General features: G+C 36.1%; 1 protein-coding gene across 1 annotated transcript in view; it reads right to left on the bottom strand.

Moving 5' to 3' along the window:
• LOC140050160 (phosphorylase b kinase regulatory subunit alpha, skeletal muscle isoform-like) overlaps positions 1–17070 on the bottom strand; it is a 118003-nt gene that overhangs the window by 22406 nt on the left and 78527 nt on the right. The window contains exon 24 of the mRNA XM_072095228.1: positions 4085–4211. Within this exon, the coding sequence (XP_071951329.1) occupies positions 4085–4211 (127 nt within the window). The remainder of the gene's footprint in view (positions 1–4084; positions 4212–17070) is intronic.

Genomic DNA, 17070 nt, shown 5'->3' with positions numbered 1-17070 from the left:
TCTGCATGGGATAATCACATGATTTTCTGCCTACCGTTACCGCTCATCTGTGTAAATTAGCATTAAGGGCCTTCCTCAAACACTGAGGATAGAGAGTGTCAGAATTTTATTTCTTTTTTCTGGGCCCTACTCTGAAGCCTATTTAGTCTGGGGGCCCTGCTCATCTGTGTAAATTGGCATTAAGGGCCCCAAACACTGAGGATAGAGAGTGTCAGAATTTGTTATCCTTTTCTGGGTCTTGCTCTGGAGCCCCTTTAATCTGGGGTCTCCGCTCATCTGTGTAAATTGGCATTAGGGGCCCCAAACACCGAGGATAGAGAGTGTCAGAATTGTTTTTTTACTTTTCAGCGCCCTGCTCTAGAGAAGCCACTGATTGTATGATGAATAACAATTGCACTGATGATAATAATAATATGAAATATAATTATGAAAAATTGATGACAGTTGATAAACAAGGAAGACGCTTGTTTTCAGGGGAAACCTCTCATTCTACTAATGTCTTTATCTGAATTAGGACAGTTTTTACCCGCTGCCCAGGAATATAATTGATAAACATGATAACATTGATACAGGTCTATTAATATACTATTACCTGGAAACGCCCTCGCAATTCATTATAGTCAGAAGTTGTATTAAATTTAATCAATACAAAAACAAAAATGTTTTTTTTGTTTTTAAACCGAGCACTGTTGTCTTCATTTAAGTAATTTGTTTCGATAACAAAAATAAGTAATAAGATATTATTACGATATAATTATTATTGTTGTGGTTTTGCAGAGAATATACAGGAAAACAGGTGCTAAGCGTTAATAGCTGTACGCTCAGGATCTAAATAGCCGGCTCAAGAGTGGATCGCTGGTGTAACTCAAGTAGCCAGAATTAGGAAAAAGGAAGTAAAGATGAAACTTAAGAACCAAACAGAGGAACTAGAAATATCTATGCTATCTATAATTCAAATTACTGGAAAACAAGTAAAATTTCAAGGAATCAAAAGTCCAATATAAAAAAAAAAATTGTTGCATCAAGGAGACAATGGTGAATTTATTTAAAACTGTATATACCAAGGATACTGTACGATTGTGACTTATCCCGATAAGAGCACAGTTCCTATATTTCATCTTCTAAAAAAATAATTGGGTATAAGATCCTTGTTGCATTGTTTAATACTAATTTTTTTATTATCCACTAACATTACAACCAACGACGTGAAAGTAGCTAGATTTACGTGCACAAACCCAGGTTTATCAAGCCATAAATAGAATAGAAAAAAAAATAAGAGTGCCGCATAGTAAACCTGATTATAACAACACTTGCCTGGGTGAGCGGGTGCTGATTATAAAACTTAAATCAAGTTTGTGTTCTTAACACTCCCAGTGAGATCATGTCAATAGTTTATATAAATAAGGGATATCAACAATAGTAGTAGCCTAACATGTGACATTGATGAAGAAGTGACTTTTTGGGGTTCACAGGATTGTCACACACGCAAACCTCTGTCTATCACTATCAAACTAGTTTGACAAAAGAAAGTGTGATGTGCCTAAATATGGTAGTGATATGCTCAAATATGGTAGTGATATGCTCAAATATGGTAGTGATATGACATCTTCTTGTCCAAGTTTGATAATGTAGACAGAGCTTAATATGATGTGTCTTCTCCATCAAAAGACAGTTGACATCCACTGGCAGCATTCTTGCATCCGGCTTGTTCACCAGTGTGCTAGATTGAAGTTCAAGAGCCTTAGCAGGTGAGCTGGAAGAGGATTCAATTGTAAAGTTTCATCAGCCAAAGACTCTACTAATTTATTGTTGTTTAAGAACTCATATGTTTTTTAAACTTCTATCATACAGTACAAATTTAAATGAGTTCTGTGAAAAAGTTTTGTGTTTGTTTGTTTGCTTGCTACAGTACCAGGTTCCTTCCCTATTCCCTCAACCGTCCCCCTAAAAAATATGACAAAAAAAAACAACAAATTGTAATGTAAGTAAAACAAACCTTTCTTGGTGTAATGAATTGTATTTAAGGAATCACAGCTCTCATTTATCGTCACCTATAAAACTGGTCTGACAGTTGTCGCCTCATGAGCTACACTTACAATGAGCATTCGCACATCGAGGGTATGTTGTGACACAGTTATTTTATGTAAAGGATGAAATATTGTCTTAATGTAGTCAGTGGGCCGATGACCTACCAATATTCACAATGATATAAGTTTATATAGCGAATTTAAATCACCAGGCCACTTTAGGTTGAGTAATCTTAGCAAACAAACACTGAACAGACTGGTGCCAAGAAAAACACACACAGACAAGTCCCTGCGCTAGTCCTCTTCATCAAGGGTTCTCCCATCAATTTAAGACTACATACTGTTTTTGCCAACTTTTAACTGCCAGCTACCGTACGTACGTGTAAATTAATTTCATGACAAATGTATAATGCTCCCCACCCACCACGTCTTGATAGTAAATATACGGTTGGTATTACACTAGGTGAGGAATAGTGAGGAAGGTTTTAGCCTTCATAATTTCACTAAGTAGCAAGATTGTAAAAAGGATTTAATGATTCTCAAAAGTAAAAACCTTTTTTTACTAATTGATTAATTATTCCTCTGGGCAAGCATGATTTTGGGCTGGTTTTCCAAAATTCCTAAAAACAAGTTTTTCAAAAAGTTCAAATTTAGTATCATTGTACTTTTGTAGTCATTTTATTTATATCATTAAGTTATCTAACTTTGTTGACATCTATACATTCTCTTTCACCTCCTCTCTTTATTTCACAACATATATTTATACAAACACCTTCCACTCTGGCATTGCACTTTTTAAAAAACCTTTCTGCCACACCTGATGTTTAATTTGCTTTTAATATCAAGATGACTTGGGTATCAAATATGGAAGTCATGCCAACAGTTTCAAAAAGCAATCAACATCCTTTCCTATATAGAAGTAAATTTCATTGAACTCAGGGGTTATTACCAGTGTGAACAAATTAAAAGCAGAGAAGACGTGTGTTCAGACATGAATAACCGTGTCATGGCCATTAATAGGGACGTTAACAGCACAGTCAAATACGGTAAGTGTATAGGGCCTACTAGCTAGCTATGAGACTGACACAACATGCTTTTGCCAAGAACTACTCACTTTTGAATCAGATACAAATAACACCATCAATTAAATATTAAGCAAACATAGCATAGCAGAATTCGCAACTAATTTGGTAGGAGTTGGTGGGCTTAGAAGCTGATTGACAAATCATCAATAAATTCCACCAATCAAACAAACCCCCTTTTCCCTTCATCTTACCTCCACCTGTTGTCTTAAATCTTATATTATCGCCTACTTAAGTACTATGATTCTCTGTGAAAAACAATAAACACTTTAGGATTTTACTTTGTATCTCTTTCTAACACTTTAGCTTACGGTACCTAAAACCATAACAATAAAACTTCCACCAATTTTTACTAGTATCTGGTGGATTATAAATTTAACTTGATCTTGTATAGGTTTTAAATGCAACAACAGTTTAACTATGATAGGTATTTGGAGGAAATCTAAGCGAAGAGGAGAATAGATCTCGTAAAATTGGTCTGAATGTTGCAATGGTATCCATAAAAACCCCATAAATGTTAGAATTGTACAATAAAGTACAGCCCAGGCAGGGCAACTACCTCACACATACCGTAACCTATATTTTTATAGAAGCAGTTTTTCACAAATTTTGTCACATTTACTTTAAAAAAAACACCAAAATAGCCCATTTCCACAGTAGCTTAACCTTCTGCTCACTAATTTACTTTTCTAAAAAAAAACATTTGGATTAACAGACAGATGGAATGGCACAAATAAGTGAAGAGATTCTGAAACCACATCTAAGTGATTACTTTACTGCAGTAAATAAGTTCTTTCTGCAGTAACATGACTTTAGTTTGTTTTTAAATTTAAAATGTTATGAATGATACATTCACTGCAACAAAGCCTATCTTACCAAATCTCGATATACGTGCAGGTGAAAGAGTAAATAAAATTTAGTTACTACTGCAGTAACTGCAGTATAATGTTGACATGATCTCTAACAAGAACTTACGTCTAGGATTCTCCTCTGTGATCGATTCCAAGAAATCTTGCATCGTCATATAGATCTGGCCATCATATTCACAAGATGCAAATGAACGAAACCGATCCTCTTTGCTGGATGTGTAATAATCTTCTTCCTGTATGTAACAAAAGATAAATTAAATATTGTATTATAATTATTATATCGTCTGCTCAACAGAGAGTAACAACAAAAATACAACACATTTGTGTAGCAAAATTATATAATATCTTATTATAGCAAACTCTTGTCAAAATTGGAAATTCTGCCATAAACAAATCTGGTTGTATATTCTGGTCTTCATATCAAAAAATATTTTTGGACCTTTAATTTAAAACTAGGTCCAGTTTTGATTGAGAGGGTTTATAGTTTTTGGGGCATCAGAATTCAGATAGGTAAACTATATAGTCACACTTTCACAGTTCATTTCTTGACAAGAAACATTTTATTTTAAAAATTGGCAACAAAATGTAAAGAAGATGTTGAGACCCAAAAATTAATCATAATTAATGAGACCCCATTACCCCCACCCCTCTCCTTTACACTTCATGAGTTTTACGTCACTATTGGAAAGTCATGATGATGATCACACTTCAAATTTCAATTGTATGTTCTTTTTTGTCGTATCATCAAGAGTTTAGTTTATCTTAAGGTTGAAAAATTCACCAATACTTAATCAACGTTTGCTCACATCTATAGATTATTATCCAAATGTTTAAAATTCTTTAACACATGGACACCAACGGCAATTAATGTTTTGTCTACGTACATTTCCGTGACAAATCTGCCAATATCGTTATTTTAAAGTGAACTTAGATTGCGTTGGAACCTTTTGCATGCCTCCTACCATCAGGGCCAACACGCACAGGGTGTCTTTAAAATGATTATAATTGTTTTAGATCAGACATACTGTGATTAACCCATTTTAACCCACCTTTGGCGGTTGCCCCTGACAAAACCCTCTAGTGCTAATCAATGCACAATTAAATTTGTTTTTCTAATGCCATAAAGTTCAAGAGAAAATTAATGGCTTACATCACGGACAAACTATTGCCCTTATCAGTTACTTAAGCTAATTACAGTTTTATTGCCTTAGCATGAAGGATACAAACTAAGTACGGTACATAACAATCATAATATTTAGTTATAATTCCACATGAGCACATATTTCCACTTGCTTGATGCATTGCAAGTTTACTCAATCATTTATTTTGTATGTGAAACGTTTTAATTATATCTTTGAACATTAAATCAATATTAAAATCATTAGTGCAAATAGGAAAATTTTGAGGAAAAAACAAAAAAAAAGAAAACATTACTATAATAAAGAACACTGTTTAAACTATTAGAATCTTTGGTAAAACCATGGTAAAACATAGCACACTTTCCTTTCTTTGGTAATATTTTCTAAATCTGAAAAATTCGATTAGTCCAATCATGAGATGCTTTCTCTTGCAGAATAACAAAATGGATACAATAAAACCAGGTTATGATTCTATAAACCAGGTACCTTTAACCAGGTTACTAACTATTATTCTGCTTCTTTTAAAATTAAACAATGGCCAATAATGTAGTTGATAGCTTGTTGTAAAACCAAGTACCTCTCCATGCTCCAACCAGGTTATTAACCCAATTTTTAACATTTATACAGAAAGAAAAGAAGATAAATAATGACTAAAGCAACAAAAAATTAATGCTTGCTGGAGACCTTAAAGTTGTCTGTTAAATTCAAATATAAACAAAAGTATCTCGTACATCAAAACTACTCGCACACTGTTCACTAAATATATTGTCTTTTTTTTTGGTGGTTTGGCTCAGATGGAACTAGGAACCTTCAGAAAAGTGTAGAAGTAGGACAAAAACATTAAAAGAAACACAGGTGTAAAGTCACCAAATCAATAAACACTTAAGTCTTAGCACCAGTCTAAAAGTACCCTGCTTAAATCAGATCAGTAGTTACTTTGGCAATGAAACGCAAGCTGCGTTTTAAAGCGATCTTATTGACCTGTACGTGTTGTTCCAAGTTAACTGAAAAAACTGCTGGTAAATTTGTAATTTTAATTAACAAGTGGAAATGTTTGTCACTTTTGTTTTTATTAGGGAATGAATGAGTTAATATTATGCCTTCAATAGGTAGAAAAGAATTACATGGCATGACTTTTTAGTTTTCTTTTCTAAATCCTGAAAAAAATGTTTTCAGGTTTTGGTAATTTTCCCTTTTTTTTCTTTAGAGAAGCCAGGTTAAGAACGTTGATTAAGATTTGAATTGGACCATTTTAAATATCTGTTCTTCTTGGAGGTTTTTTTTTTATTACCCTTTTTGCTTCAAACATACGGTGGCTGATTTCGGCCAAAGAAAAAAATTATTTTATAATAATACGGTGTTATAACGCCCTAATACGACATTATAACGCCCTAATACGACGTTATAACGCCCTAATTACGGCGTTATAACGCCGTATTATTATAAGATAATTTTTTTCTTTGGCGGAAATCAGCCACCGTACAAACATTATCTTGCTCAGTATAAAGTATTCTTGCAAAACTTGTTTGTATTATAATATCTAAATATTTAGATTATTTGATGAACTTGATCACTTGATTTGTATTCTATTCTATTACCTACAAAATATTTTTATTGTTTATAAATCAAGACACAAATCACATTTCTGATGCTATTATTCAAGCACACCTACGGTCAAGACTTATTACGAGGCTCAGTTCTTTGAGAGCATTTAATATTCAAACCCAGATTTTGCTACAATAGGTTTAGCTACTTAGTACCACCACACTAGAATAGGACAATTGTGTAATAATGCAATGTATTTAATATATGAGTGTTTGGTGGACTGTTTTTCAAATTTTCTATGTTTCTCCATTTTTCTGACATTTTTCAATCAACACCAATTTGCAAACATATACACTTGGTTTGTTAATAGCTTCCTTAGTTCTTTTGTTTTCATAGTCCAGGGCAAAGTGAAGCGCCCAAGACCATGTACTTTACCATCAATTCATCAAATGAATGTTTGTTATTACAGTAACTAGAAAAACAAATGTCTGTATAGAAAAAGCAGCTCGCTGTTTTCATATCAAACTAAGTTTAATTCCAAGTCTGTTCTAATATGTAATTATCAGACTTGTTTCATTGTCTACATTTTGTTGGCCCTTTCCTGCCGAAATATGTCGGCTCTCCTTTGAATAACTAGTATTATTATTGACGGATATTTTCTACTAGCAACAAATAGTTTAATGGAGACAGCCTTTTCATATAATAGTCATTAGAAAAAAGCTGAGGATATTAAAAAGGCTAAAAAAAAAGGTAAATTAAAACTGGAAATAATTGATTAAACTATTTTTTTTTTAAAAGAAGAAAGTACTATACCAGTAATGAAAAATACAAAACTTTATGTTCTAAAAAGAATGCTCTGTGAATGTTATTTAACTAATGCCAAAACAAGAAAAGAAGGAAAAATTATGGAAAAAAATTAGGGGAAAAAAGAAATAGGTTAGGCTTAAACTAAAAACTTAAAAATAAAGCAATTTCTCCTCGGTTAGGTAATTTAGGTAAGAAAATAAAAATTTCAAGAGTTCAACACTTCATACATTTGCTTACTATGAAATGTACTAGATTCATGCGAATAATTTAAATCATTTGTATTAGATTAACGCCACTTAACCTGAATTATTTTGAAGCCAAATGAAAGCAGATGATTTAATCAATAATACTGTGGATTTGCGTATTCCCAGCAGGAATGCAAACTCGGGGATAAATACCTTTAGTGATTGGAGAGCAAATCTATATAATCAAACTACTGTATGGCAAATATACACTTTTTATAAGACCACTCGCTTGAAATCTTAGAAAATAAACAATATTTCAAGAAAAAACAATCATGAAAAACCAAAATCATTCAAAATAATATGTATATTGAAAAATAACAGAGTATATACTTCAAGTACAGTAATTTTAATTTGATTTTATTACTTTATTTCAGAATAAATATTCCATATATACTGTACAACAAAAAATAATACAAACCGGAAAATCAAACTAAAATAGGATTTCTTCCCACTTAGTGTAGAGATTTGAATATCGTAACAAATAGTTTGTGGTACACCTAACCAGATCATTTTCGCTATTTACAACTCTTAATCTAAAACCATACATGCTCGTAGAAAGAGGGAATTCTCTTCGTGGAAAACATGTTACTAGAACTACAGTGCTTACTGTAGGTACTTCAAGCTAAATATGGACATAAGATTTTGCATTTGAGAAAGCCGCAAAGAATAAGAACAAATAAGATTGAAAGCTTTTGCAAAAACAACAGTCTGAGAAACAAAATACTAGTAGAAATTAATTTGTAATTAATTCACAAGAAAAATTAGTGCTTTATTTGTACTTTATTCTGTAGTTCCTGTAGCAAATTCTCAAACGATACAATTACAGTTGTGTTAATGTTTACCACTTTGTAACAACCTCCTGGGAACGAGAGAGTGGAAAACAACGAAACAGGATATTTACACAGCATTTCTGGAAACCAATAATGCCCGAGAATGTATTCACATGTTTTCTCGTTGTAAGTGAGGGAGCCCTGCCGATAAACCATGCTGGTGAAGTTCTAAAGGAAATTGAACAATGTTGCCACTTGGTCTTAATTTGTCCATTTATAATTGGATGATATGGTGTCATTTTCCCGATATGAAACCTTTTAAACAGGTTAAAATTGAGATGACATTCAAATGGCACCTGGTAATTCCACCCTAGGGATCACCTATGTAAAGTTAGGATAAATTAAATATGCATAATTATATACTCAATGATTTCATAAATAATAATTTAGGAAAATAAAATGTACAAGAAATTGACCAGTAATGATGTTTTAAGTTCATAAAAAAGGAAATCATTAAATATAAAACCAACAAACAAACTCAAACAAGTTAAAAAAAAAGGATTTTTTTTAAATTTGGTCTTATTGATTATTTTTAACACTGTCTCAAATCTCATCCAGATATAATCAAGCTTTTAATTCATTTGTGAACTTTTCTAAACTAAAGGAAAATATTCTTATTTACATAAGGCAATCCAAATAATATAAAAAAAAAAATGTTTTCTGTGAAAAAAAAAAGGTACAGTACACACTGTAAAAACATAAAACAAACAAAAAACACTTAAAATCTGCTGAGATACATGTTACATAAATAGTAAATATTTCTGAAACTTCTGTTTGGAATTATTTGGAGGGCCAAATTGTTAAGATGTCCCCTTGGTTATGTCCACATGTGAGGGCAGAATGTGTGAGCATGGTCATTGATGGGAATTAGCTCAAGTTAAATCTTTTATTAGATGGTTAGAGATGCTAAAGGGGGGTCCATTACAGGAATCTATTGCATTCTTTAAAAATAGGTCGGCCTGTGAAAATTGGTGCATTTTATCTTTATAGAATCTTAATCAATTTGACATGGGAGTAATCGGATGTTTGATGAAAAATGATAAAATAAGTTTCTTTTCACAGTTGAATAAAATATCATATATTGCATTACAAACATAGTTTAAGTAGTTTATGAAACCTAAATAAATTTAAGCTTCTGTTGAAATTGTTATAGTGTGTCGATTATTATGTAATAATGGAAAGTTGTTTCAGTAAACAAAAAAGACACTTTACGGTCTCTCCCTAAATTTACACTTGTTTTTAATATACATTTGTTTTTAGTTTCAATTTTGATTCACAGAGTCAAAATTACAAAGGCAAGTACAAATTAATGAAGGAACTAGTACATATTTATATAAGAGTCAAATAAAGGGGGTAACATTTGAAACAAACTATTGGTCGAACAAGTCCAACATTGGAGAACAAGGAGGAATTCTCTCTTAAATTACAACTTTGTATACTAAAGATGTTAACGCATTTAAACACAATAGCTATTTAACAAGGCTAATATTAGCATTTTAGCAATATGTAAAACTTTACTTATACAACAATTAAATAGCTATATTTGTAGACCATTTTTAAGTGTATAACGTTACTAAAATGATATTTGTCATTGTCATGAAGAAATTGAATAATAAAGTAACTGACTTCTTAAATTACAATTTTGTATAATGACAAGATTATTTAAAAAAATAACTAGTCAGTTTAAAGTGAATGCAAATATTGGTGAATTATCCCAAAACAAACAATACAACAACTAATACTCACTGATAGCACATGTGAAGTATTTTGATTGATTTTTAACGATCTTTCCAAATACCAATGGTTCGCATGCAAACAAGTAATAAATATAAACATTTTAATTGGATTTAACGTTTATTTATCATAATAAAAACAAAGAAAGATTCCAAATATAACTCAAAAAAGCAACAAGATGCTAAGTGTTCTCACCATGTGACTAGCCTGCTATGGTCCATACAAGTATTTCTGCTATGTTTCTCAATGCTTTTATTAGAAATTACTCAATAACCGGATTAATCAGTAGCCTAGGTAAGAAATCGATAGACAGATACTGGTGAGTCTACCGTTGAATTAGGAGACAGTGAGAGGCCCACCTGTTAGTGGCCGCCGACGATGTTCCACACAACTTCTTAGCAAGACTGTGCTTAGGTTACAAGGGTATGTGTACTTTTGGGTGGCTGTATACAAACTATCTAATACTCCTTTTATATAATATAGTAATACTGTATAGAATTGCCAATGCTTGTCAACAGAGGTTGTATAAACAAATCCTGAGTTCCAACATAGAAACAGTTGCTGTTTTTAATAAGCTGTTGGAAGACTCTAAATATTTAAGTATTGATAGTGTACACTTACAAAGTTTAAACAGTGTTTTCAGAATGTACATCAATATGTCCTACTTTTCTCCTGAAGTATAAACTTGAAAATTAGACAAATTACAAGTAAAAAAAATTTTTTTTAGCTCTATTGTTTGGCTGTACCTATGTTCTGTATACTCTTATCTTCTACTTTTTCCGATGATAAAAAATTTAGTTTCTTCAGTAGGAAAGAAGAGTAATAATAATAATAATTACAAAGGGCTGTTTACTGATGTGCTAAAAGACCAACAAGAATCAATGAAAAATATTATTTTACTATAAAAATATTTATTATTAAAATAAATTAGAAAACAAACTTTGGAAAAAAGAGGATCAAGACGGAAAAAAACAAGAAACGCTGTAAGCAAAAAACTGAGAAAAAATAGAATCAAAAGAAGGAGAAGAAATTAAGAAAAGGACCGAAAAGAAAGAGACCACATGTAACTAAACTATTACGATAAAGATAAGCTACCAATTCCAAATGATTTGATATCTGAACCCTATACTTTACTACCTTAGAAGCTCACGGCAATGGAATCATTAATGCTACAAATTGGTTTAAATATCCCAATGGTTCAATTTCAATACTCACATAAAAAATACCAGTAGCACATTTAAGAAATGAATTGTATTTGCTTTTTTTAACTGTTTTACTTTTTTAATAATATTTCTAACTTTTTAAACTCTTTAAGAGTTTATATAAAATTAACTAATACAAAAACAATGAGTGGCAAATAGAATTTGAATTTCAAAGAAGTTCGCCATGAGGGAATATTAAATTTCAATTCCAATAATAAGTATTTAATAAAATGATGAACTTATTGATTATAGTGACACCTGTGTTATTAGAATAAATGAATATATATAATTGCTCTATTATATCATAATGCTATTGCACTGATGAACCTTGAGATAGCGCAAGTCTACATCACAGTGTGGACGCATTGATTGCACACTTAGGAATGAGAAATGAGAATTGGTATCCCTATAAAGTTTCAAGATATTGTGTAAGATAAAGGAATTTTGTATTCTATACAGTAGAAATACCATAAAACTTCTGGACACCTCAATTCACGGGATATCCTTATTAAGGGCCAATATATGTTTTGAACTTTATTTAGTTGACACAACCCTATTAAGGGGATGCTTTTTGTTGAGTTCTGAAAGTTTTCCCTAAATAGTACAAAATAATAAAACAGTATCCATGGCCTATTGAAGTAAACTTTGGTTAAATTTAACATTTTTAAGTCAAGTTTTTAAGTTAAGATTTTACTAGTCTAGTGTGAACAAGGCTTTAGTACTTTGAAAAAGGTAATGCCATTTTCAACTGTTGATAGATTTCATATATATTATTATTATAAATAAAAATACTGTTGGTCAGTCTGTCATTAAATGTACATTAAATTAATCGTTGGTTAAGTGTTAATAAATTAATAAGATATGATTAATTAATTTGGAAATAACGACAAATGAAGATCTTACGTCAACTTCTTTGTGACGATGCCAATTAACCGATGAACTATTATATAACAGAGTTGGCAATTATCATACATTTCACATTTAATGGTTTAACTGTGCTCCACAATAGTATTAAAACAGCAGGATACCTTTAATATTGACATTTCCTATACATATGAGCTATTCTGATCCTATGTGCCGATTTCATTTACATTTTACCACATTTTGATGGACACTACAATTGAAAATAGCAGTAGGGTTCCAGCGACCTATGCGGAATTGGGCGCAGGTCAGTCGCTGAGCTGAGAGAAAGGTCGGGTTACATACCGGGACATTCCCACAACCATCAACTATGATCAATGACAAATTTTTTACATTTTTAATCATTTAATGAAAGGAATTTACTTATACTGAATAAATAAGTCTCATTTTAGGCTTAGCAAAAAATGGATCATCCACTCCAAGATGATTTAAAAGTTTACAGTACTCAACAAGGCAATATTACTGTTTTAAAAACTGTACTGAAAATGCACCAGACAACATTAATATTATGCAAGAAAAAAATTCCATTTTCATTGCAATCTGTACCCATGGTAACGACAACTTTAATCTTTATTATTTGTACGTTTAATCTACAGCAACAAAATTCTCTTGATCCTCCAAGTCTCCTAAAAACTACGGGAATTTCTAGGTATTTAAAGTAATCTCTCAGATCCCTAAAGATGCGATTTCTTCTGATCTGAATAAATTTACCATAATCTCTTTAGTCCTAATTAGGCACTTTTAGTTTTAACTAATGTGAAACATGCATTGGTGACGCAATGATGTTCGACAATGTACATAGGCATATAAGTCACAATTTGAAAGTTTCTAATACCAATTGTTTACTATAGGTATTTAAATTAGCGCTCTATATTTGGAAGTATTTTGTAAATATCATAGCACCCTCTATGTGTTGGCCATGATTTACAAAGTCATCCGATACTTAATTTTTTTAAGTTCGGACCTGAAATTACCAATGATGCATTGCAATCTACCAATGGTCTCTGATTAATAAACAAGAAAGGTTTCCCATGATACATCATTCTATGGCTAATTTAGTACAACTGCCTCAGACAACATAATGTAAAGACCTATCACCCAACAACATTACATCAATGTTCCGTCCTATACATTTGTTATAAATGTTGAAGCGTGTTTATCTACGATTTACTAAGATTGCACAATACTTTTCCTATAAAGACACTACTCAACCCAAAACCATATATCATCTGTGCCGCATTACGTCAAGTTTGTTTAAAGTATTAAAATTGGATTCTCACCAACATTTACGCTTTAAAAAACTGTATAACCAGATGTGTTTTGCAAAAAAATTAACGATTTCAAATGAAAGGTATAATTGTCTTTTGTTCTGACTGGTATGTGATTTCTTTCAGGACAACATTACATTTTCCTCCCAGAAATATGCAACAGACTACATTATTCTCAATGTGTTATCAAACAGATGGGTAGTACATTAAGTTAAATTACACAAACCAGAAATGGTGTTGGTAGTCTATAAGTGCTGCTTACCTGGATAAACCCGACAATAGCCCTTTTCCACGAAGTGCGAAACAAATACGAAAAGAAGAATTCTACCCGAATTCACCTCATAAAGAATGGTACATTCCGCTCCAGCGCCCTCTCGTGGGACCACTCCCACGTGTTACCGTCATCATTTCTCAAGAACTCTTGTCTGAGGGGACGGCGGGCGGGTGTTTATCCAGGTAAGCAGCACTTATAGACTACCAACACCATTTCTGGTTTGTGTAGTCTATTACGTGCCTGCTTACCTGGATAAACCCGACAATAGCCAGTGTAGCACCGGACTAGGAATCTAGTCGGCGGCGGGTGACAAGTTAGAAAATTGACTTATACATACCTATAGTCGAGGCTTTAGTATCGCCGTTGCCACTGGTGCCACGTTAGCGGAGATGTCCGACAGGTAGTGTGAGGTGAATGTCGACTGTGTTTGCCACCACGCCGCTTCCATGATGTCAGCTACAGGGACGCCCGAGAACAACGCCCACGAAGTGGAAACCGCGCGCACTTGGTGCATATGTGCCGGTGGCGGTGTGTCTGAAGAAGTGTACGCGTCTTGAATAGTTGCAACGACCCATCTCGCTATTGTTGCCTTAGCGGCCGCGCGGTATGGAGGAACAGAGGCGACGAAGAGGTGAGACACTCCGTCTCTAATCGTCTTAGTGTGGTGGATATACCACTTAAGAGCCCTGACTGGGCACCAAAGTTTATCTCCGTCTGCCGCTGAAAAAGATGTGATGGTGGGAACGAACACAGCAGGCGGCGAAAATTTTAACGTCTGTGTCTTGGCAAGGAAATCTTTCCTAAACACTAGCCTCACGCCGGCCCGCTCAAACCTAACATGACCTGGTTCCAAGGAGAGAGCGTGCAACTCGCCTCGGCGTTTGCATGATGCTAAAGCGAGCAAGAACGCCGTTTTCAGCGAGACATTATACAGAGTAGCCTTACTCATAGGCTCAAATGGCGGGCGTGTAAGTGCGGCTAGGACGACGTTAACATCGAATCGAGGAATCAAGACCTTGACTGGAGGTCGTTCTCTGAACATTCCCCGTATCAGTTGAGTGATAACGGGAGATGACGATATAGAGGAACCGTCTTTAAGTGTTGGCGTGATCGCGCCAATGGCGGATCTATAGCCCGAAATGGTGCGGACCTGAAGACCTGACTCGTACAGGTAATGCAGGAAGGCGCAAACTTGTCCGAGGGTGATCGACCCCGGCTCTACCTGTTGTCGCCTGCACCATGTAAAGAAGTGTTTTAGTCGGCTATTGTAGACGGTAAGAGTAGATTCCCGACGAGATTTCGCCGCGAGGGCGGCAGGGCCATCTGGAATGCCTGAGTCTCGGAGCTGATCCCTGACAATGGCCATACAGTCAGGCGCAGGGATTGTAAGTTCCGCAATGGGAACTGAGCTCGGCCCTGCGTCAGCAGATCCACGCGATCTGGAAGACGCAGGGGATGATCGTAGAGCAGGTCGAGAAGCAGTGGATACCACGCTTGTCGAGCCCAGCCCGGGGCGATCAGGAGGACCCGGCAAGGATGGCGCTGAATGCGCGTCAGAACATTTGGAATCAGTGATATTGGTGGGAATGCATACGCCCATAGTCCGTCCCAATGTATGGACAGGGCATCCACCGCCCACGCACGTGCATCCCGAAACCGTGTGCAAAAGGTCGGGAGCTGCGTGTTGTCTGACGTCGCAAACAGATCTATGTGAGGCCGCCCGAAGTGGTCGAATATCAGTGCGGCGATGCTGGGTAGAAGGCGCCCTTCCGTAGGACATAGTGTTTGTCGGGACAGAGCGTCCGCAACAACGTTGAGGCTGCCCGCAATGTAAAGGTCTCATACGCAGCCGGCAATACGGAACTAAGGCAACGAAGCTGGCCAGACAACCCAGTGCTCTGAGCCATTCATAAGCCGTCGGAGCATGAGCAGATATTAGATTGCGTACTGAACTCATTGCAGACGCGATGCGTTGTTGGGATGGAGATGCCAAGCCCGTAACGAGATTTATCTGTGCTCCGAGGTACAACGGGGATTGTGTCGGCACCAGGCACGACTTCTCCCGATTGACAATGAAACCTGCCTGTTCCGTTACGAGAAGGACATATTGTAGACTGCTCATCAGTCTGTCCTTGGACTGGGCCACGACCAACCAATCGTCGAGGTACATGAACACTCTTATGCCATGTTTGTGGAAGAACGACGCCAGCGTTCTGACTATGCGTGTAAACACGCGCGGAGCCGTCGATAGGCCGAACGCCAGGGCGACGAATTGGTACAGACGGTCGAGGATTCTGAAACGTAGCCAACGTTGATCTGCCTCTGCGATAGGAACGTGAAAGTAAGCATCTTTCAGGTCTATCGAGGCTGCCCAGTCTCCATGTTTTAAACCCAGTAGGATGGATGAGATTGTCTCCATCCGAAACCTCCGGGGATGAATGAACCGCTTGTTTAGACTCCTTAAATTTAGGATGGGTCGCCAGTCGCCTGTCTTTTTTTCTGTTAAGAAGACGGTGGACTCGTGCCCGGAGACGGTACATCGAGCGTCGATTTCCTCCACTGCTCCTTTTTGGAGCAGGGTGGAGAGGCCGTCCAGGAGCGCACGTCTCATGTGTGGCTCTGGAGGAATCCTCGTCGACCGAGCGCCCCCGCTCACCGGGGGGCTCGTGAATTCGATGGAATAGCCGTTTTTGATTGTGGAGAGAACCCACCTGTCCTCCGACAGGGTCTCCCACACACGGGCGAACCGTCTTAGGCGACCCCCCACCTGCCCGTCGCTCGAGGGGACGGGCGCATCGAACGCGTCACCGACGGCGCGCGAACGCACCCGGGCGCCTACCACTCTTTTGGGTAGCGCCAGACCGTCCGGCCCTGCCTCGTGCAGTCCGGCCATATCGGTAGCTGTTGTTGCCATATGGGGTGCGCGCGCGAGATGTAGAAGCCTGCGTATCAGGCCGCGCCGGTGGGGCATTCGACGGCTGCGGTTGCGACTGCGGCGGTAGCGGAGCTGGGGGAGGGGGAGGTGGCCTGGACGGACCCGAGCGGCCGCGGCTAGCCCGACGCTTCTGTGGGAAACGAGCGCGCGTTTCCCGACGGGCCTCCCTCTCGCGCGCCCATTTGTCCTCTT

This window comes from Antedon mediterranea, chromosome 5 (assembly GCF_964355755.1).
Source record: "Antedon mediterranea chromosome 5, ecAntMedi1.1, whole genome shotgun sequence".
Taxonomy (NCBI): domain Eukaryota; kingdom Metazoa; phylum Echinodermata; class Crinoidea; order Comatulida; family Antedonidae; genus Antedon; species Antedon mediterranea.
This window is presented reverse-complemented; position numbering and strand designations above follow the sequence as displayed.